At 35.8% G+C, this 23385-nt stretch overlaps 1 protein-coding gene across 6 annotated transcripts in view; it reads left to right on the top strand.

Annotated features, from left to right (window-relative positions):
• The window catches only part of SOX5 (SRY (sex determining region Y)-box 5), a 695778-nt gene that overhangs the window by 400616 nt on the left and 271777 nt on the right, over window positions 1-23385 (top strand). For all 6 annotated transcript variants that reach the window (XM_012732907.1, XM_012732908.1, XM_004693212.2 and 3 more), the window contains one exon: window positions 3420-3630. In XM_012732907.1, the coding sequence (XP_012588361.1) occupies window positions 3420-3630 (211 nt within the window). The remainder of the gene's footprint in view (window positions 1-3419; window positions 3631-23385) is intronic.

Below are 23385 nucleotides of genomic sequence, written 5' to 3' on the forward strand. Positions count from 1 at the left end.
ACTGGAAAATATGCTCAATAATGTATTTCTTGAAACTTAAAGTCAGTGAGCTGTCATGTTACCAATATAAGGGCATGTGTGTATATGTGTGTATTTATATACGGATGTCACATGTAATCTCTTCTTCCTTACTGCCACATTACCTAAACTACCATTGGAATATTCAAAGCAAAATAAACTTCTCTCAAAATGTTCATAGTGAATTACTGTCTTTAAAATTAACAAGAATGCATTTTTAAAATGACGTTTCCGGGAGTAAAGATGTTTAAGTATGTTAGGGAGCTCCTTTTATGTCAAGGTTATAAAGGAGACAGGATTAAGTGAAGCTTGTTCAAGAGTAACAAAGGACACATGTCAACTTCCTTCTAAAAGTTCAGAATCCCCTTTTAACATTAGAATTCAAAAGTGATAAAACACTGCTAAGTGCAGAAGCTTGTCCTCAGAGTTCATGAAACTTGAGGAAATGTATATTGCTGATCTGAACCACAGATGCATTTGATAAAAGACTGTTTCGATGTTCACCTGTCAGCAAATGGAAGAGAACATGTGGTCTCTCTCCTTCAGTTTGATAAATGCAATCCCATGGAAGAAACTGAAAACGATAGGACTTCTTGCCTAAAGACTGTGCCAGCACTCCTTAGCACACTATTCACCATGCAAATGAACAATGGATTCCCTCACTGAAACATCTGTTAGCAACACAAAACTGTTAAAGGGATTAGCAGTGCCAGAGGCTGACTATAGTCAAACAGGTGAAATAATAATAAGATAAATATTCCTACTTAAAATAGAACTAATGCTTTATTAATTCATTCATATACAGATGCCACAGCTGAGTTTAGAATGATTGTGAAATGCTGAATTCTTTAAGATAGGCCCTTCCACTCTGCAAGGTATAGAAAATTAGACATGAAAACAGGGTATTATTTATTTCCTGGAATCATGAGAGTTGTTGCATATGATTTGCGTGTCATCCTTTCTCCTGATGATGATGCCATGGGAAGATGTCATTTTCATTTGTGGCAAGAGAAAGTTTCTGACCCAGTTCCTACATGTAAAGTTTATCATTGTACAGTGTGAAAGTAGCATGTAAACTAGGAATGTTCAAAGGGAAGCTGAAATTGGGGTATTTCTGCTTTTGATCCTGGAAAGGTATGAGAAGAAAGATCTGGGCAAAGTGAATACAGAAATTTTGCTCTTCTGGTTTGCACATGAACAGAAGCTAACACTGTGTAATACTGTCATTTGTAAACTATTCCTTGATTTACTGAATTTGTGATTGCTGCTTTCAGAGTGAGAGACAAAAAGAGCGAGCAGCAGAGAGAGATCGCTTACATTTATGGTGGGTTTGGAATACATAATACTAGAAGTAGTATATTGTTACTTACCCCGCAGGACCTTGTCCAAAAAAAATAAATTGCAACCAAATATTCATCTATAAAAATATTGCCTGTGACTAGTGAGTCAAGACATCATAATCGTTGGAGACATGCTATGTTTGTAAGAAATTTGAACAAGTTTGGATTTAGCCTCAAAATTGTGTAGGCTTTGTTGCACAAAATTTTCCTTTTGCTTTCCACTACATTGCCTTAGCTCACACTTACAAATTCATGCTTATACCATAGCAAAAATCCTTGTAAACACTAATACCCATTAACAATCTACTGAGCAGATTATGTTTGTATTGATGTCTTTCTTAAAATTTAGAATGACATTTATCAAATATTTTAGTGTATTTATAAGCTAGTAAAGCCTTAGCTTTAAAAACATTAAATATCAGGCCCTCCCTGGTGGCACAGCGGGTTAAAGCACAGCACTGAGAATCTAAAGCCACTTCCGCATGAGTTCAATTCCCGCCTGCCCCGGAGGAGACCACAAGCCGTGGCAGACCTCTCCTGACCCGCCCGCTGCTCCCCTCAGCAGTGTACTTCGTCAGTCTGCCTGTTCTGCTCCCCACTCTGTCTCTGGTGAAGCCTCTCGCCACCCCTGAGCCTCTGGCCTATACCCCAGTTCTGTATGAACAAATAAATAAATCTTAAAAAAAAATTAAATATCAAATCATTGTAATGTTTCTTTTTGGGATCAGTATGCAATGTGTGTGTCTAAATAGAGAAGAAATATACAAATATGGATGTAATTGGTTATCCTCAATAATAAATTTTCACACACTAAAATAATTTTTAATGGAAATAATGTTGTAGAATTGAAAAATATCATTAAAACTAATTTCCTTAGAGGTCTTAGGACACAGATTTGTTGTGCTCAGTGGAAACTCAAAGAATTATGAAAGTAAGAGATCATTCAATAAAACTGAAAAGAAAACTGATTTTTCTATTTGAATATCATCTACTTGAGAATGTCTGGAAAATCAATTTAATGTGTTCTATACAAATATACCCCAAACACTATATAAATAACTAGTTATGCTAGACATTATGGTGAAAATAATGACAGAAAGAACTCCAAAGTATGTTTAAATTTTAGAATTATGGAGTCACTTCTTTTCATGCATATACACAATTATGAAAAGACAGATTTCAAGGAACTTTACTTTGTAAAGGAAATGAGTTTTAAAGTGCAGAATAGCAAAGATTATTAACAGAAAACAGTGCTTAAGGTAGCAAATGAAATTGAAAGTATCTTCAGCATAAGCAAGAATAAATTTGTACTATTTCTAGCTGATGTCAAAATAAGCTGTGCGATTGTTGCTTTCTAGAAAGCATAGGCGGTGAACTGGAAGAGGACCATGTTTTACTGATAAACTTTACCAATAAAAAGGCAACTACTTGAAATAATGTCATTTGCTTGGCTATTATGTTATGACAAAGTTTAATTCAGATGACTGCTACATTTAATATTCATAGGAAAATCTAAGGCTTTCAAAATAAATCTAATCAATATAGACTGTTTAAGTCTATATTGCCATTTATAATCAGTTTAAAGGAGAAAATCTCCCTATTTTTTTCTTAAGATTTGATCTTTGTGGGCCCTCCCTGGTGGTGCAGCAAGTGAAAGCACAGCACTAAGAAGCTAAAGCCACTTCTGCATGAGTTTGGTCCCTGCCCCATAGGTGACCACATGGCGAGGCAGACCTCTCCTGACCCGCTCGCTGCTCCCCTCAACAGTGTACTTCGTCAATCTGCCTGTTCTGCTCCCCACTCTGTCTCTGGTGATCCTCTCACTGCCCCTGCACCTCTGGCCTGTACCCCAGTTCTGTGTGCATAAATAAATCTTTAAAAAAAAATTTGATCTTTGACTCACTCTGGTACTAGCCTGTAAAGTTAATGTATTCTCTTTTTTTTTGAATTTTCCTTATTCCATTTGCTCTTGCAGAATGATATTTCATTTTTTTACTTTAATGTTTCAACTGAATACCAATCTAATAATTTACTGAATTAAAAAAAATCTTTGTTTTTCAGGAAGTTGATGGCAATAAAGTTATGTCTTCATTTGCCCCACACAACTCATCTACCTCACCTCAGAAGGCAGACGAAGGTGGGCGGCAGAGTGGCGAGTCCTTGTCTAGCACAGCCCTGGGGACACCTGAGAGACGCAAAGGCAGCTTAGCTGATGTTGTCGACACCTTGAAGCAGAGGAAGATGGAAGAGCTCATCAAGAATGAGCCAGAAGGTAAAGCCTGCAAAAGGAAGAATGTTGCCATGCCCTGATTTGAATAGTTTGACTTAACCTCCAGTTCTGTTATTTTTTTTTTTTGACTCATACTCTCAAAATTAAATTGGGCAAAATGGAAACCTAATGCCATGAGGATGGATAGTGTATGGAAAGATTTAAATAAGTCTATCCCATTTTTTTTTGTCATTAATTTGTGTTCTGATGTCTTCCTTATTGTCACACAAGTTAAGTTAAAGATACCAGAATAGATTGTGGCAGCAGAGTCCAGAATAGTGTCCACCTACATGCTAAATATCTAGTCTTATTTGTTCCTGTCCAATTCCACCCATCCCCACCAAGGCGTTTTATAACTGTGGCATTTTACTACCTTTATCCAGTATATCTTATGCTACCTTCCTATATAGGTCTAGTTCTTGTGTAGTTGAGGCTTAAAATGGTTAGACGTACTGCATACTTACAAATTAATATTTCTATAGCTTTGTTAGCTATGCTGAAGTTTTTTTTTTTAACTTCCAAGATGCTTTTCTTTTAACTTTCATTTTCTAACCTCTTTACTGTTTGCCAAACATCTGAAGGTGCACACAAATTAAGTTTAAAGTCAAAGCAAACTGTAAAACAACTGATAAAATTGTAGTTGTGTGGATTACTGACATATTTCCCAGTACCTGTTAAACTATGTCTATCCTTACATGGACACCACATTGTACACACAGACATGTAGCTATTTCAAAGTCAGATGAACATATAAAACAAAGAACAGTAACATAAAAAAAAAATCCCACCAAAAATATTCTGCACTTGTGCTCCGTGGCCCCGAGTTGGGCTCATTTTCTAGTCTGCTGTTAGGACACTGGTAATTTGTAAGTATATCTGGCACAAATTGTGTGTTAACCAGTATATTTGGGAGTCATGTGGTAATTAAATATTTCTGGATTCCTACCAGATGCATAGCTGGGACATGGATTTTAGTTAGAATTTATGTAACTCACATGATCTTACAGTTGGAAGGAATTTTAGAGATAATCTAGTCAGCCAAAGTCTTTTTGGCTCCCATCTGTATGGAGATAAAAATGGGGTTTTGAGGGGAACCCAGGCAACTTTTTTTTTTAATATGATGGAATTTTGGTTGATAATATAGTATTATATAAAACTTGTTTGAAAAACTAGAAAAATTAAAAGAAAATAAAATTCACCCCAAATCATACCTTTCTGATATAATAACTATTTTTTTAATCTTTGTTTTTACATTTTCTTTTGGTTTGCATTTAACTTTATGCTGTTAAAATTCTTTTGCCTTTTTTTATTGTGATAACGTTATTAATTCATCATTCATTCACATGTCTTTGGTTTTTACCAAGTGTACTTTTCCTGTTCTTGGATGCCATCTAGGGCAGTTCATTACACTGAATTGTCATGTCTCCTTGGCCTCCTTTGGACTGTGATAATTTCACAGATTGTCCTTGTTTTGCTAATTTGAAACTTTTGAGGAATATCGTATAGGTATGTTGTTGAATACTCCTCTCCTAGAATTTGTCTGATGGTTTTCTCTTAGTTGAGGCTTTATTTTTGGGGTGAAGCCCCATTGTGTAAATGTACCATTTCGGTCACATCTTGTCAAGGGTGTGTGAGTGCTTACCCGATTACCTGCCTGCTGTGTTAGTCCAGCTTCTCCATGCTAGTTACTTCCTGTGCCCTTCCCATACGGTACCCTTTGGAAGAAAGGTGCTTGTGCAACCTACATTAAAGGAGCAGGGAGTTTGTGCTTCCCTCCTTTAGGATAGAATAGCTACTTATTTACTTGACATTCTTCTTCATGGAAGATTGATCTCTTTTTCTCTGTTTACTAATTAAATTAATTAATTTATCTGTATGGGAGAGTGCATGTTTATTTTATAGTTTGAATTTTAATCTAGTTCTAATTTATTTAGTTTCTCTAATTGTACCAGCCTTACAACTAGAAAGCTCTTTCCATTGCCATGTGTATCACTTTGACATATCACTGTGGCTGTGGGTAATTTTCTTGAACACTACAAATTGCTGCAGATTTATCTTGTGTATTACTTAGCTCAATCCTAACATTGGCTATTTCTCTTGGGAGTTCTCGTCGTTTTAGTTGGAAATGTTATTAAAAGCATGATCTGGATACTTCATCTATTCATCCCTCCCTTTTTCCCCAGAGTCCCTGGAAATGACTGATCCTTTTTACTGTCTATAGTTTGGCCTTTTTTTTTTGAATGTCATGTAATTGTGTAAGGGAAAAAAGATGCCATGAATGAACTCTACAGATAAGGTTTCATGGGCTCCATCCCCACCCCAGATACTGGAACTACAAATCCCATCAGTACCGAAGAAGCAAGCTGAGACTAGAGGGTGGAGCTAAGCAGCCAGGTCTGGATATAAAACCGGACATGTGGGCTTCTGGGGTCCCTTGGCCTCATGGCTTGTGGCTTGTCTCTTGGCCTTTCACCAGCTTTTCAGTGTGCTCTTGGTCAGCAGAACTGGTAGGACACATTAATTAACTTATCTCTCTCTCTCTCTCTTTCCCTGAGTTATTCATTTCCCTTGTAAATAAACCCATTATTAACCTTTTTGTATGTGTGTTTGCATTTGAATTTTAAGTGCATGGGTGAGAACCCAAAGTCAGGCTACCCAATGGGTTGCCCTGTAACAGCTGGAATCATGCAGTAGTAGCTGGCTTTTTTCTCTTAACAATGTGCATGTATGTTTCTTTCATATCTGTTCATTATTTGATAGCTCATATCTTTGTAGCACTAAATAATATCTCTTGTTAAGAATGTTCCACAATTTTTTTAACCACTCACTTATCAAAGGACATCCTAATTCCTTCTAGTTTTTGATTATTATGAATGAAACATCTATAAATATCAGTGGTTTTGGTATAAATGTAATTTTTAAATTCAGCTGTATGAATATCTAGGAATGTGATTGCCGAAATATATAGTAAGATATGCAAGGCATTGTAAAAAACTGCATCTGTCTTCCAAAGTGCCTATGCTCTACATCCTCACCAACATTTGATATTGTCAGGATTTTTTATTTTATCCAATCAAATTGATTTATAATGGTATCTCATTTTAAATATATAATTATTTAATAATAAGCAGTGGTCAGCTTTTTCTCATAGCCCTTTTCAAAAACTTATTTGTCATTTGGAAATCTTCGGTGTTTAGATTTTTCCCCTTTCATTGAGTCATTTGTTTTCCTTTTCTTGAGTTTTAAAGGTTCTCTGTATATTTTGTTACAAGCCCTTATCAGATAAGCACTTTGCTAGTACTTTTTCTTAAGCTGTGTTCTAATTCTCTTTAACATTGTCTTATAAAGAATAGTATTTTTAACTTTTACTAAAGTCCTATATATCAGTTTTGTCTTGCATATATTATGCTTTTTAAATACACATTATCTATTCCAATTCTGTTGTCATTTAGATTTTCTATTTTAATGCCTCAAGAAGTTTGGCCTTTTTCGGTGTCAGCCTGTGATCTGTTATGAGTTAATTTTATAAAAAGTTGTGTGTCTAGTTCATTTTGTTTGCATGTAGATGTTCAATTATTTGGTGTCAGTTGCCATGTTTGCATGTAGATGTTCAATTATTTGGTGTCAATTGAAAAGACAATCATTTCTGTATTGAATTACTTTGTTCTTTTACAAAAGATTAGTTAACTATGTACTTATGATCCTATTTCTGCCCTCTGTTTAATATTACATTGATCAGTTTGATTGTTGTCTTAATAACTGCAACTTGATGTCTACAAAATAACTTATGAGACTTTTGATTTATATTGGGTTGACATAAATCATATATTCATATATATGCAATGTATATATATATATATGAATTCATATATAACATAAATATAGATAAAGTTGGGAAGAATTGACATTTAGATAAGTCTTTTTGATCATGAATATAAATGATTTCTCCATTTATTAAGATTTTTTTTTAATTCATTCACCTTTTTTTGTTTCCCATATATAGATCCTGTACATACCTTGTTACATTTTCACCCAGTATTTTATCTTTTGGGAGTGGTAATATAAATCATATTGTGCTTTTAATTTCAAATTCCAGTTGTTCATTGCTAACATATAGTAAATCGTTGACTTTTATATCTCGCAAACTTGCTATCTTTATTCAGTCACTCAAGGAGTTTTTGTTATTCTTTAGGATTTTTACATAAACACACTTATTCTGGAAAAGACATTAGCTTATTCCTTCTACCACGAACAACATGTATTTTATTTCCCCTTTCTTTTCTAATTGCAATAGCTGGCTTTCAGTACCATATTGATTAAAAATGGTAAAGATTGATTCCTTGCCTTGCTCTTGATTATAAGCAGAAGGCATCTAGCTCTTACCATCAATTATTATACAAAGCTATAGGATTTTTTACATGTTTTTATCAAGTTGAGGATGGTTTTGTATTTCTGAATGCTTCTTAGAATTTGTAGTATAATTTTCTGTATCTACTGATATTAAGATTTTTTTTTTTCTTTACCCTCATTATTTTGATATGGCTTTGGAATGTTGAACCAGCCCCATAACCTTAGAGTAAAGGACAGACAGTTGTGGTTGATGGTTCTTTTTGTATAGTATAGTATTGAATTCTACTTGTCACTATTTCATTGAGGATTTTTATGCTTGTGAAAGATACTTTTCTCTAGTTTTCTTTTGTGTCATGTATTTGTCTACTCTGTTAGTAGGATAATTCTAGCTTCACAGAAAGAATTAGGAAGTGTTCTCTTCATATGTTCTTGATTTTTGTTTGAGATGTGATCATGCCCTGGGCTAATGTCTAGGAAGAAATTTCACTGCAGTTTGCATGTATTGTATAACAAAGTAATTTTGTTGGAGTGTGTCTTTAGATAATGTCTTCTTTGGAAATTTGGAATATGACTGTTATCCCCTCATGTGTCATGGTGACTTCCAAGTGGATGCATGCTGATTCTTAATTTGGAAGTACATGACAGGTCAATGCCAAATGAATAATTACCTGTAGGAAAGGACAGGGGACAGTGTGACCAGTTTACTTAGCAGGAGACAATTAAGTTTCAGGGAATAGAAGAAAAGTTTAATACCTAGTAACAGCTACATGGGTGAAAGGAACAATAGACACAAAGAATCATCCCCATTGCATGTGGACATTAGACTGTTTTTATTACTATATTTCTTATAAATTTCTTCATACTTTTCTTTCTATCAATATTATTAAACCAGCAAATCAATATTATTAAATTATTAAGTGTGATGTATTAAAGAATACTTTAAAGACACTGAAAATACACTGAGATAGGCTTTATAGATGATTGGAATATAGTTAAACATAGAATACAGTTAAACTGGAATATAATTAAATATAAAATCCTGGGCCCTCCCTGGTGGCACAGCGGGTTAAAGCACAGCACTGAGAATCTAAAGCCACTTCCGCATGAGTTCGATTCCTGCCTGCCCCGGAGGTGACCACATGGTGTGGCAGACCTCTCCTGACCCTCCCGCTGTTCCCTTCAGCAGTGTACTTCGTCGATCTGCCTGTTCTGTTCCCCACTCTGTCTCTGGTGAAGCCTCTCACTGTCCCTGAGCCTCTGGCCTGTACCCCAGTTCTGTATGCATAAATAAATAAATCTTTAAAAATATATATATATATATATACACACATATATATATATATACATATATATATACACACACACACACACACACACACATATATATATATAATCCTGAGTTTCAGAAAGATTTCCATGGGACATGGAAAATTTCTAGACATGTGCTTAGAGTACACAAACATGTAAAGGATTCCATTTTATTAATTAAGAACTTGCCAAGACATGAAAGTTTATTTAATAATTGTAACAATTGAGATCTGCATCAAGGAACAATTTGTAGTTTGAACAAAATGATAATTGTAATCACAAGAAAAAAAAATAGAAACCAAAAATTGTATTAAAGGAAAGTAATAGAACCTTAAAGGAAATTTCCATTTTTTTTCAAACTGAAAAAAAAAATGGGGATGTATATCTAGGGAGATATAAAAGTCTCAGCAATAAGTGGAAAACTATATTGACTTTAAAGACTCCATAAATCAAAAGACAGGTTGTATATGAGCATGGATACCACCTCAGCATCACACAGTGGCTCTGGAGTACAGACAACAGATCTGTAGTTCTGTGATGCACTATACATCAAGAGAATAAAATAGGAATATATTGAACAGGAGAACTGCAAAAATCACATTTGAAAAACTAGAAAATATTATTGAAGTTCTGTGATGAGAATAATAGCTTAGGAATGGGGGAGATGGTAGAGCAGAAATAGAGTGAATGAAACTAAATGTTAAGCTCACAAATATATGGTACAGAAAAAATCTTTCTTCCCTGAAGCTATTTTTCCCATTGTTTTTCAGAGGCCATTAAAATGAACAGCAGGTTGTGATGAAAATTTCATTAAGCCTTAGCTAAATCATTATGAGGGAGTCATATTCATGCCTTTGCTTCCTCATTGAGGGAGGGGAAATAAACTTCAATAGAAAGTCCATATTCTTTGGGACCTCATCCCTGCCAACAGCAAATAAACATAAATTCAGAAGTTAGGAGAGAATGGTATATCATACAAAGAGAGGCCACTGAGGTGAAATGGCTAGAAAGGAAATTAGATTTGCATGAGGGTTGACGAAAAAAAAAAGGCTCTCTTTTATTCCAGCTGACTTATTTGTTTCAAGTAATTAAACTACTTTTAAAATTATGAATAGGAGAAAATTAAATTGATACACTTTTGTTCTATCTATGTAGTCCATCAGAATTTATCCTTGCCATTGCTCAGAAATATCTAGTGATGAAGATTCTAATTTGGTCAGGGTCACTTATACTGGGATGGAATTCCAAAGTTCATAGCATGTTCAGAGATCCAAGTACATGACTTGGCAGAATATAGGTATCTCGTACATGGTAGTGATTGCTGAATTCATTGAGACTTACAAATAGGTTCAGCATTTGAGAATGCTTCTATGAATGGCTATCCCAATTTAAGAAAGTGCTATTTATATAAACTAGACATTTTGATTCTTATTATCTCCATTTTCAGACAAGAAAACTACTGATGAAATATGTCACAGAATAACTTCAGTGTTTGGGTTTTTCAAGCTGAAGTCAACCATAGAGTCCATTCCCGTAATCATTGTCTCTTCCAGTGAGAAATTTTGCCAGTTTAATATACTTTTCAGCATGTGTGCCTAAATTCCTTTGAAAAATTATGTAGCAAAGTAGTAGTCAGTGATTTTTCTACTGAAATAAATTTCTGAAGCCTGCATGATGATCATATTTCCAGAAAGCTTTTCATTGAAAATCAACTAATTTTGAAATATTTGAGTTTTAAGTGCTCAAAAGAATACCTAGGGAGATATTTTATCATTATTTGTTTTTTAAAAAATATTTATTCATTTTTATTTATTTATACATATAAGAAGTGGGGTGTATTCCAGAGTTAAGGGGATTCACCAGGGACAGAGTGGGGAGAACAACAGGCAGATCCACTGAATTAAAACACTGCTGAGCAGAGCAGCAGGAACAGCAGGTGAGACAGGAGAGATCTGCTGCCCCTTGTGGGTCACCTCCCTGGCAGGGGACAGAACTCATTGCAGCAGTGGCTGTGGACAGCTTCATAGTGCTGAGGCTTAGCCCCTTTGGGGGAGGTCCCCCGAAGAATTATTTTACTACAAATCTTGTTTTAGGAGAAAGTCTGGGTACAAATTAATTGCGAAATAATAAAATATATGACTTGAATGAACTATAGGTACATTTAGGCCTGTATGTATTCTTATTTTAAGCAAGACTAAGACAAAAGATGTGTCTGAGCTCACATAGCAAGTTGGTCTCACAGCCAGAGTGATAATGCTGTTCACAGGTCGAGATTTTTTTCTCCCCCCACTCCTTTTTAGTTACATCATATATTTCATATTCTTTTTTTTTCCCAAATTTTTAGAAATAATGCCACCACCTTCAGTTAAAGAGCATTTTATTTTTCAGTGAATCTGAGCAAATATCAGACAACCAGTTAACCTTAATTTAGCTAAGATCGCTGGAAATTCTGTTCTGTGTCCTCAAGTTCCAGCTAGGGATGGTGTGTAAATCTAGATTAGCATTTAAATTTAAGTGTCAGATTGAGATCTTAACTTGATTTCATTCACACTTTAGGCTCCTTAGCAGTGCACGTAAAAAGTAATTTTTATCTTGATTAAAAACTTAAAATATTTCACTTAAAACCGCCTCTGGTGCCATACAGGTATTAAAGTCTCAGCAATATCAAACTGTCACCAGCCACTGTGCATGAGTTCAATCCCTGGCCAGAGAGGTGACCCACATGGCGCAGCAGACGTCTCCTGACCTGCCCACTGGTCCCCTCAGCAGTATATTTCAGTAGACCTACCTGTTCTGCCCCCTACTCAGCCTCTGGTGAATCTTTTTACCCTTCTCTCCCTGGAAACTCTGTCCTAAACCCCAGTTTACTGCATATATAAATTAATTAAAAAAAAAAAATGGTCAGCACAACAAAAATCTCTTATTAGATACAAAGATTATAACAGCTTCTTGTTTGAACTCTTCTATAATTTATATTACTGTTATCTTCAGTGTCTCTTTACAATGCCCATTTCAGCTTAGAGACAGACAAATTTATGTCTTTTTTCCTTAAAAAAAAAACAGCATACTCCCCATTTCTTGATTCCAGTTCCCTCCTGGGTAATTCTATTCTCTCTCTCTCTAACTTTAAATTACTAGTTATTTATGCATGTTGAACTAGTTTTGTCATCTTTTTGATGATTTGTTGTTACTCTTACTCTACTGTAATGTAATTGTGCATTTATTCGTCAGTTTCTTCTGTATTAAATTGCATGAAGACGAGGGCAGTGTACATACTAAATACATAAAATATTTATTGAAAGTGCTTAAACTACTGCTCGTTTTGACCCACATATAATGCCAGCAATGTCGCCTCACCTTCAAAAGCTATGAAATTCATTATTTTGTATTATCACAGCTTTAGTCTTCCATAATAGTATGTGAATGTTTAATTAAAGACTTCTTGGCTTAATTATCTGTACTTTGCCATTTCCTATGAATGGGCCTGATATAAAGTAGGGGATTGTCTTAACTGTGGATGGCAGTTAACCTACGAATAGACATCTTGCTAACACTTTCATTAATAATCAACTAGCTTGCATTTGTCTTTTTCTCTTGTTTTACCACTCTCTATTACTTATGTTCTATTCAGATTTTTCCTTAACCTCACTTCCTGTTTATCTCATTCATCTGTCTTGTCCAACCTTCTTAATTTTGATATTATTATTTACAATTCTGTCTATAATCTAGAGGTTAAAATGTGTTGTCCTAGGCCATGAAGGTAGATAATGCAAGATCTTGCATACAAAACTAAAATAATTACATAATGAAAACTTTATAACCACAATAATTTTTGTTCAATTTTCTTACTATTATAATAGCTTATTTTTGCATCATTTAATGCCTTTTTCCATCTCAGTTATAACCTCCATGGACTTCCCATCACCAAATCAATGGTGTGCCATCACCAGAGTCCTGTGCACGCCCACCCCCCACCCCCGCCATTTTTGATCCCATTCGCCACTCCACCCCCATAAAATGTCTCTGGTATATAGTTGTTCCTCATTATTATGAATAATAATAATCTTTTAAAGGACTGTAATGTTGACTGTTTCTATAAGAACAATGCTGGCATTTAGGTTAGTAGCCATAGGTAAGCATTCCTAACCCACTGCTATAGGCAAAAAGTGGATTGCATTGACTTCTGAATAGTTACACAGAATTTGAGATTGTAACAGTTTCTTTAATGTTTCAACATGCTAGAGACCTGCACAATTTTCTAAGTATGTATGTAGAGCTGGTATAAGAGGATTCTTCTTATGATGGGTTCAATGTGGGAGCACCTGTTGTATCTTCTGTTCAGTTACCTCCCTCCCCACCACAATTCTTTTTGGGGAAGAGGATAGCTAAGATGGAAGAAATGTAACTGGCTTCTTTCTGTTCCTTCCCTGTCTCTGCAATCTTCTGAGGACTCTTAACATGTCCCTTCAATGACTCAGTTTCCATACCTAGGATTCATGAATTTCTTTAGTGTGCTTATAAATCCTAGAAATTATTTGCAAAATTATGAAAACGTGGCTTTGTGCATTTCTCAAGTATGGTGCGTAGTTAAAATCTCAGCTATTCATTTATTCCATGATGAAGAACAACAACCAGATTGAGTCAGTGTTTGAATTTGAGTTTTGAGTGTGCCCTGATTACCTTGTGGTTGCTGTGTAACAATGGAATCATTTAGTTGCTAATAAATTTAGAGACACACAGCATTTAGCAATATTTGAGAATATAATTTAGCTGTTTCTTGCAACATTTCAGAGAAAAGTAATTTTTATGTCAATAAAGTTTTCTTTGCCAAAAACTAAACAGCTGCCTTGAAATTTGCATTGTAAAAGGCAGTGCACTGACTTGATTTTAAGTTGCTATTATTTCATTGATATACTTAATACCTGTCCTGAGTTGGCAATGCAAACTGCCCTATTTTCACCGGAGTTTGTCAAAGCAAACAAATGAGATAATGCGCATGAAAGTACTTTATAAGTTATAAGCAACTTGTATTGCTACCAATGGTTGTCAATATCACACCTTGGGTGGTTAGAAACATTGTTTAGGCACCTCTGGCAACATCATCTAGCTGCCATTGCTGCTTTCCCAGGGTGCTTTGATATGCTCAACAATTCTGATTCAGACCCACAAAATTCTGGAATTTTAGGCTATGTAGTCGACAATAAAAACAGTAAATCCAACATTCGTGAAAATCCTGGAAGAGGTATTTGCTTTGATGTGGTTTTTATATAAGTTTATCTAAGTAAAAAAAATAATATGACTAGGCAGTTTTCTCCCTGTGGAATTACTTTTCAAAAGGAAAGTGAATATCTCTAAATTGATGTGAATGAATGAAATCACAAATTTTGAAACCAGTAGAGGCAGATGAACTTTGGGTCTATGGATTGTTTTATTCTTATTTCGGCAATAAGTGTAGATTTCTTGGATAGAAATAACTGAGGCTCCGTTGGCCAAAACTGTCCTGATTTTCTGAGATTGTTTTTCTTGTTATGTGGCTTACTTGTCCCTCCGTTCTTTCCCTATTTTGATATTTTTTTTCCACCCGTTGGGTGTTGCATGTGTCTGCATGTACGCATGTGTAGAGTCCTCTTAGATCCCACATATGCTTGATTTTATTTAGCGTCTGTTTCTGTCAGTGTTCTTCCTTCTTAGTGCGACGCCTACACCTCCTAAATTGTTGTGCCTTGATGCATGTGTGTGAGAAACGGCAGTTATTTGTGAAATTTTGTTTCGACTAGAACTAGGCTTTATCATTATTTACACAACTGGAAACTTTTTTTCTTGAACATCTTTGAAAATCTTGGGTTACAATTTTTTATTATGAGTCCCTAAAGGCACAACCTATTACCAAAGGCACCCAGTGTTACTTTACATTCAACAGTTCATTCCTTTTTTCAGATTTCAAAGAATGTTGCTTCTTTTCTTCTGAGAACTAATAAAAACAATGTAGTGTATTTACATAAATAACATATTGACTGGACCTCAAGCCTTCACCCCCAGGTTCATCTATAAATCAAGAGCATCATTGGAAAAAGAGATACTAGGATTTTTATGATTGCTCCATTGCCTTGTTCCTTCCTTGTCATTCCCTCTTTCTCTCTCCATTGGATACAAGGAGAAAGGTTGTTCTTAGAGACAAAACTGAGTGTCATTTTCACGCCTTTCAGGTCTATGCAGATTCTTAGTGGCACATACAAAATACTGTCCTTCATTTCTTCATTTGTACCATTTGAAGGATTAGATTTACAGCTTTTACATTTACTAATAGATGTCTAAAATAAAAAATAATGCATAAATGGTAAAATCTGTGAGTTATCCTCTTGAAATCCAAAATATATATACATGGTTATTACTGCATAATATATCATTTTGATATTTGTATCCATCACATCTATTGAAAATAGTTCACTTTGGTTGGCACACCTGTGATAATTAGGTTTTTTTTTTGGTACATAAATAAATATATAATATCCTTTTAATTTTTAGTATAAATGTGTTGATATAGCAAACTATTAGATCCTCTAAGCAGATTGCTTCTGTTTCAAGACCTTGTTTAGGGCCCTACAGTAGATATTATAAGCAGTATATTTTCATCAGTGCTGGTCTTCAGCCTTATAATTATTCTGTGGAAAGACGGACCTTGGTGCCTGATACGTCGACCTTCTGACTATCCTTACAGACATTACATGTTTGGCGTTTGAGTTTACTTTAGAAACCCTATTGCCTGCTCTTACCACTTAAATGCCTATTGTTGAGCAGCCTCAGAAGATGAAATTGAACTGTATTCCATTAAGAGATACGTTGAAATAGACATTTTAAGTCTCCTTCTATTTTATTTCCAATTTGTTAATTAATAATTTTGATAGGAAAGTTCTGGAGATTGGCTTTCAATTCCAAATCCCCAAGCATTTCATTAATTGGACAAAGAACAGGGCACTTTTGAAATTCACTGTTGCTTTAAAACCACATTTCACGAGGTGGGGAAAATAAAAAGTGAACAGATCAGGGAAAAGCCTAAAGATACTTTAATTGGCAGAGGTTTGAGTTGCTTTTGTTTAGTTTTACTCACTGTCCTTTTGACAAAGTGCATGTTGAAGAGGCTTTGTAAGTGCTGTTGCACTGAAGGACAAACAAGGGTACTTTCAATTGAGCCCTTTTAAGTTAGCTCCTCACACTCCCGAGGCTGTTGGAGGCTACTCCTAATGCATTGTGACTGTGTGTTCATCTGTGCAGTCTGTCACTGGAAAATGTCTCTCTTCTTGTTGAGCAAGCTCAAGTCTAACCTCCAGGCACCCTTCTCAAAGGCACCACTGTATGGAAATCAACACTCATAAAATGATGATAAAGAAAAGCTTTTATTTTATTTTTTTTAAAGGTCAGAACAAGAAGACATCCTCAAATGCTGTAGAGCCTATTTCTTCAGGAATAAGTGTCTTAACTTTAGCACAAAGTTGGCTGGGTTTGAAAAAGCCTTATAATTTTTCAACCTAGAGTGAAACTTGTTCACTGTCATCTTCATTTCAAGTGATAATCCATAGAGTGGTTTATCTTGATATTGTTGATTTCATTAAGTGTTATGGAAAATTAATTTATATTTTCTTGAAATGTCTTTTTACGTGCATCAGAAAGATGCAAGGATTGCCTTTGGGGGTCTTCTGAGTTGAGGTCTAGGGTTGTCTATACAAGAATCCCATTTGGCAAAGAAAGCTTCTGTTTGCAAGTCTACACCAGTGATTGTACTATCGTTAAATAGTCCATTACATATGTAATCATATTTGAGACCCTGTATATCTTTTTGTGAAAAATCAACCTAATGTATATTTCTTAATATGTTTCTCCTAGTATATGTTTCTATTTTTCTGCTAATATAGGAAGACTTCTGATTGCTCCCTGTTTAAAAATGAGTGTGTCTACTAGCAGTGTTATCTAAATCATTCCAAATACCTTGTTATGCAAATGTTTGCAGTAATTTCTAAGCTATTCAGATAAATGAGGTACCCCAATCTTTATTATCATTCTTCACTAAAGCTGCCAGTTCCAGACTTTCATTTTGAATGCATGGATCACGTATAAGAGACCCATTGACCCAAGCTGTACATTTGCAAATAAACGTGAAGGGGATGTGCCAGTGATTCTCATGGCTTATGTCCTACAGCTTCTGGAGATATCATTTATTCAAGAGTGAAGAGCCAGCCACCTGTTTCTAAGGCCTCTCTTCTCTCACATTAAAGGTTCAGGCCCTTGCTGAATAGTAACACTCTAATCTGGGAACACATGCAGCATTTTTCCAAAACTGATTTGTCAGCCTCCACTAGCTGGAGGATTTTGAATGTTTGCGCGCATGTGTGTGTTTTTCACTCAGTTACCCTTGAGGCACTTGTCACGACCGTGCATATTAAAATTAATCAGACCTCCTAGGCCTGTGTGGCTGTGTGTTTAACATGAAGAAGTGGATATCAAGCGAATGCCCTAATTAAATAGGCCTGCTCAGTTTTGTTCTAGTGGATGCTTGGTCTTTTTTTTTAATAGGAGTTGCTTATGGGGAAGGCACGGACAGCACTAGAGTCAGTGGAGAGCTCCCTTAGAGTTTCCTTTGCCACCTGCTCCCAGAGTTCTGAGACCTCAAGGACTCCCAGTCTGCCTCCCTCAACTACCCTTCATGTGGAGAGAAATATGGTCAAGATCATGAGGGAGCAAAGAGGCAAAGGCAAAACAGAGTGAGCATATGACCTGGACATTTGGATTGATTAAGATAGTTCATCTACATGTTGACAAACTTTGAGACCAGATTGTATTGTGATCACATTTTTGGATGAGGAACTTTGATGGCTGAGGGAAGAGCTATATGAGAGTAGGAATGAATATCCTTTGTTTTATATCTTGAAGATATAATGAAAACCAACTTTCATTAATCTATATTTTCAATTAATTATTTGAAGTTTCTGTTGATACCACATGTGACAGCTATGTACATGCAAGTTCACTTCTACCCCAATGGTTTTGGACTTAGCCTATTTTCAATTACTTGGACGTTTCCAGTTACTTGAGGAGAGACTGTAAGTAACAGACATCTGGAAACAAACTTATTTTTTTTTTAAGATTTTATTTATTCATACAGAACTGGGGTACAGGTCAAAGATATGGAGGGTGAGAGGCTTCACCAGAGACAGAGCAGGGAGCAGAGCAGGCATATCTACGAAGTACACTGCTGAGGGGAGCAGTGGGTGGGTCAGGAGAGGTCTGCCGCGCCATGTGGATCTCCTCTGGGGCAGGCGGGGATTGAACTCATGCTGAAGTGGCTGTAGCTTCATAGTGCTGTGCTTTAACCCCCTGCACCACCAGGGAGGGCCCTGGAAACAAACTTTTATGAAGAGTAAACTCAAAACATGAAAATATGTCAGTATGACATAACATAGTTGCTTTCTTATTTGTATACATGTGATAAGTGAGGTAAATATCCGAATACCCTCATCAGTGAGTTTGGATTTTTATCCCAATTTATGTGTACTAGTAGTACCTTTTGCATTTTAGGAAAAACAAGCAAAAATTTATAATATTTCAGTTTTATCTGAATTTATGTCTATACTTGTATCAGTCTACTTGTCTATATTTATCTAGCCACTTAAGGAAGAAAATGAAAAAAAAAATCATGGCACCAACATTGAAAGTAAGAACTTTTTATTTCACACTCTCAAATACTAAGACATTGGAGTTATAATTTCATAAATTTCCAAATAATAACAGTAAATTACCTGGTAAAAGATTACTCAAAGTATGCAGCCCTAAAATTGGTTTGTTCCTTCTCAAACTGAAGGGTTGAGCAATTCCAAAAAGCAAACTATTGCTTGTCAACTTTTCTTTTTCCCACTATAATAGGTAAAAGGATCTATCTATTAACCTATAAACTCTCTCTTTTTAATGTGTGCATGTAACTCACACACAGAGCTCTGTCTCAGCCAGGCCAAGCAACTGTCTGTTACCAGACAGTATCACAAAAACTCCTCCCTATGCTCCTGGTTATTTATTAACACAATGCAGACAGTCCAGTGTGGGTGTACGTGAGCTAGAAAGAAAACTAAAGGCCCCGAACAAGTAAATACATTTTTCATCATTTCTTTTGTTTGGTCTGTTTACTGTGTGCTATTCTTAGTCAATAGAAGTTGTTTGACAGTTCTGCAAAAGGGTGAGGAACCCTTTTTGAACTTTATCCTTTTGTTTTGTTTCTGTAGAAAAAGTTTTCTATTTGCTATTCTCTTTTTATAGTGACCTGTCAACAAAATGCTTTGAAGCTATTTCTATTAATATAAATAGAGATGATTATGAAGAGAAATATTGGCAGTTTTATCTACTTTGTTTCTATTGGACAGAGAAGAGGCTAGAATTCCAGGTTAGCTTTCATTTGTAAACTTTTTAATGTAATATAGAAAATGAGATACTAAGCAATTACTCTCCTCTCCCTCATGTACCCTCCTGCCGCACCCCCCTTTCCCAGAACCATACCTCTTGATCTCAGGTCTTATGTAAGCTTCCCTGAAATATGGAGCCTTGATTTAGTTTGCATTTAAGGTCTCTCCTCCCCACACATGAATAGAATAGCATTGTCACGCTCACTGCTTGGTGTAATTACTGAAGAGACCTGCATGGGAAAGTACGTAGTAATTGGCTCTGTCTGTTTATTCTATCAGGACAGTGCTCTTATGCTGGTATTTAGTGTGTTAATAGATAGGAATGGATTTGCATTTTCAACATAAATGACAACTCTTTGGTGTAGGCTTTCCTTTTCTGAGAAGTTATGCTCTGTGTGTAAAAATTTGTCAGAAAGGTTTGTACAGCACAGTGTGACATTAGTCATGTGGAATCTTGGGAAGCAGGGAGCAGGGAGTCATATAAATGAACCAAATGCACCTTCTGCCCTTTGGAGTTTTGTTTTCTTTCTTTCCTTCTCTAGCACACTAATATTTCTCACCAATGTCGAGACACCGTGTGAAAGTGAAGAGCCACATAAGCGGGGCGGTTGTAATGCTGAGAGCAGTAAAGTGTAAATAGGAGAGGTCAGCTTTCAGCCTTCCTGTGGCACCGCACTCCAAATTCCAGGGAGACAAGACATCCAAATAGCAAAGAAAAAGGCATAGGAATTAGACATGTTTGCTTATGTTTTACCTCCTTGATGCTTAAGTTTTGCTCCCCTGTCCTGTGCAGTGAGAGGACAGCCATCTGCCATTCAGCTTGCTGGAATCATTAGAACGAAGGAACCAACAGAACTGAAAATAAGTTGAAGTCCTCTATTTATTTAGTGTCTTTTTTTTTTTTTTAACTCAAAGACTATTATAGTTGGGGTTAGTAAAGATCAACTAAGTTAAAAAAAAACAACAAAAACTAAGCCTTGAGTCCTTATTAATTTTTTCCAGGATTTTCCCATTTTAAACTACTCAGTATTTATAAGTACATGACATAGAGAAATATATATTATTGCCCTTAGAAATGGCCTATATAAATTCCCAATAATATGAAACCTTATCAAATATTGTCTTTGAAGGCCTAGAATCAAAGACATATTAAATCTATGTCCGTTTTTCTATCTGTATATTCACAAAGGGCGAAATCATGCCAGTTCTGTTAGATCTCCAAAACTTTCCTAGAACAAATAAACACACGCACACACACAATAATATATAATAGATTCCAGTTGGATACTAAGAGCATTTATTTCAATCTTTACTGTAAAATATTTTTCTTAGAACATTATTTGACAAAAGGAAAATGTATATTAGAACTCAGTGCAAAATCGAACTTCCCATTCTGTTATATATTTTATATTATCTTGATCTCTGGATTGCTGCTAACAGCCTGTGTCAAGTCACTCTTGATGCCCAAGATAGTCAATCCTTCCTTCCTTAGTAGCACCATTGTTTTCTGTTTGTTCAAATCTATTCATTCTTTCATTAACAGAAAACATTAATGAGATTCTTTAACATGCTAGCCCCCCCTTTTTTTTAGATTAATGTGAAAACAAATCCAAGGTACAGTTCTTGCCTTTCAGTTGTTCACAGTTCTTTGGAGGGACTCTCCTCACACGAATTTGTAGTAACAGAATACAGGGGGCTCTGTCAGCAGGGACAGGGACCAGTATGCCAAAAGTGAACTTATGGTTGGTGCATATACTCATTTATCCTCTAAATGCAATTAATACTTACATGTTGGAGTACACATTTAAATTAATTTGAGTTATGCATTTATTTATTGCATAATTTCTCTCTTCAGATGTTATCTCCATAGTTCTCCCCACCACCTAGCACCATGAAATGTCGCCATAGTCCCTTTTCACCTCTCTCTCCCCCTCCCTTGCTGAGGGACACATTTGTTGTCACTGTTTATGTCCCCTGTGGGAGTCATGGGGTTGTCATGACCATCCTCTCTAGTAATTGTGCAGAAAGCTGTCACCAGATTCGTCAGACCTCTCTCCATGGCGTGGCTTCTTTTAATGGAGTTTCACTCATCCTCCACTCTTGTCTGGACAAGATTTCAAAGTTCAAAAGAAAGTATTCTAATTGCTTTACCAGGTTGTCCAGTTAATTTGGTTATCCATATATTGCACTATCTCACCTTCATCCAGCTTTACTTTTACTTATAAAAAGGTAGAGAGTTTTACCTTTGAACTTTCATTTAGTTCCAATAGAAAGCTCTTTAGACAGTGTAGCCAACCTCAGTATGATGATAATAATGGAGACCTTGCCTTCACTTTATTCGCAGAGCTAAAGTACACTGGGTGTTGGAAGTTCTTGATTCAGATACTGAGCTGTAATCGAAAATATAAATGCTTAGCTAACTTTCATTAAAACTCATTAAATTTAAGGTCATTTGTTCTCTAATTATAATCCCAACTTTAAACAAAACTGAATTTTAATACATTCAAGTCTCTAACAGGTTCATATAGAACAAAGTATTAATAGATTCATTTTGTTGTGCTGCCTACACGTCATGTTGGCAGTTCATAAAATGCACTCCATCGTTTTATAAGTTCTGTGCCCAGGAGAAGACACAGTGGTGGAGCAATCTCATGGATATGAAAGTAGACTTATTTAATTTCTCCTCAAGAGTGGAAAAAGAGCCTCAGTTGGCATGTGATATGGTACTGTGCCATCCTATGTATTTTATTGGGTCTCCCAGGGATTTTTATTAAAGTGGGTGGGCCGTCAGCCTGCAGCTGCAGTGAGCTCACTTCCTATCTAACTGTCCAGCCTCATTTCTCATTTCCTGCCATTCCCAGCATTTCTCTTTATGACTTTTTGCTCTGACAATGCCGGACTGCCTGTGACTTTTCAGAGTCACCATGATTTTCTTTGCCAGTGATGCCGGACTGCAGTGACTTTTACTTTACTTTGAACCTCTGTGCCCATGCTATTATTTATCCATATTATTTAGATTATGTTTCACACCATGAGGTTATTCTCTGCATGCCCCGAAGCCCTACCCACCCTCCTTCAATAGTTTGTCTCCTCCATTAGATTTTGACCATCTAGAGCAGTATTTAGCAAATTGGACCACAGTGTAATTCAATTCCACTACCTGATTTTGTTTGATCTCTGAGCTAAGAATGATTTTCCCACTTTTGAATCACAGAAAAACATCAAAAGGATGTTTTATGACACATGAATATTATATGAAATTCAAATTTGCCTATAAGTAGTTTTATTAGACCATAGTCATGCTCATGCATTTACCTATTTTTTTATTGAGGTAACATAGGTTTACAACATTGTATATAAGTCAGAGATACAGGACCATGCCTTTTCAGATGTATGGCACACACCACCATCAAGGCACCGGTAGTACTTGACCAAAGGCATCGGGTTCCCTCTCACGTCACCTTTCCCTCTCCCCCTCTGCGAATTTCAGATCTACAGTGAGATTTCTGTGGTTAATTCTAGTGTACTGGGTAGAAGGTGAGATCTTTGATTATGAGACTTGTAGCTTGTAAGTCACCTACATTTATTTGAGTGATAATTTTGTCTAAATGATAACACAGACACATTTCATGTTTATGCTAGAATTATGTTCTCT

This window comes from Condylura cristata, unplaced genomic scaffold (assembly GCF_000260355.1).
Source record: "Condylura cristata isolate star-nosed mole 26May11 unplaced genomic scaffold, ConCri1.0 scaffold00036, whole genome shotgun sequence".
Taxonomy (NCBI): domain Eukaryota; kingdom Metazoa; phylum Chordata; class Mammalia; order Eulipotyphla; family Talpidae; genus Condylura; species Condylura cristata.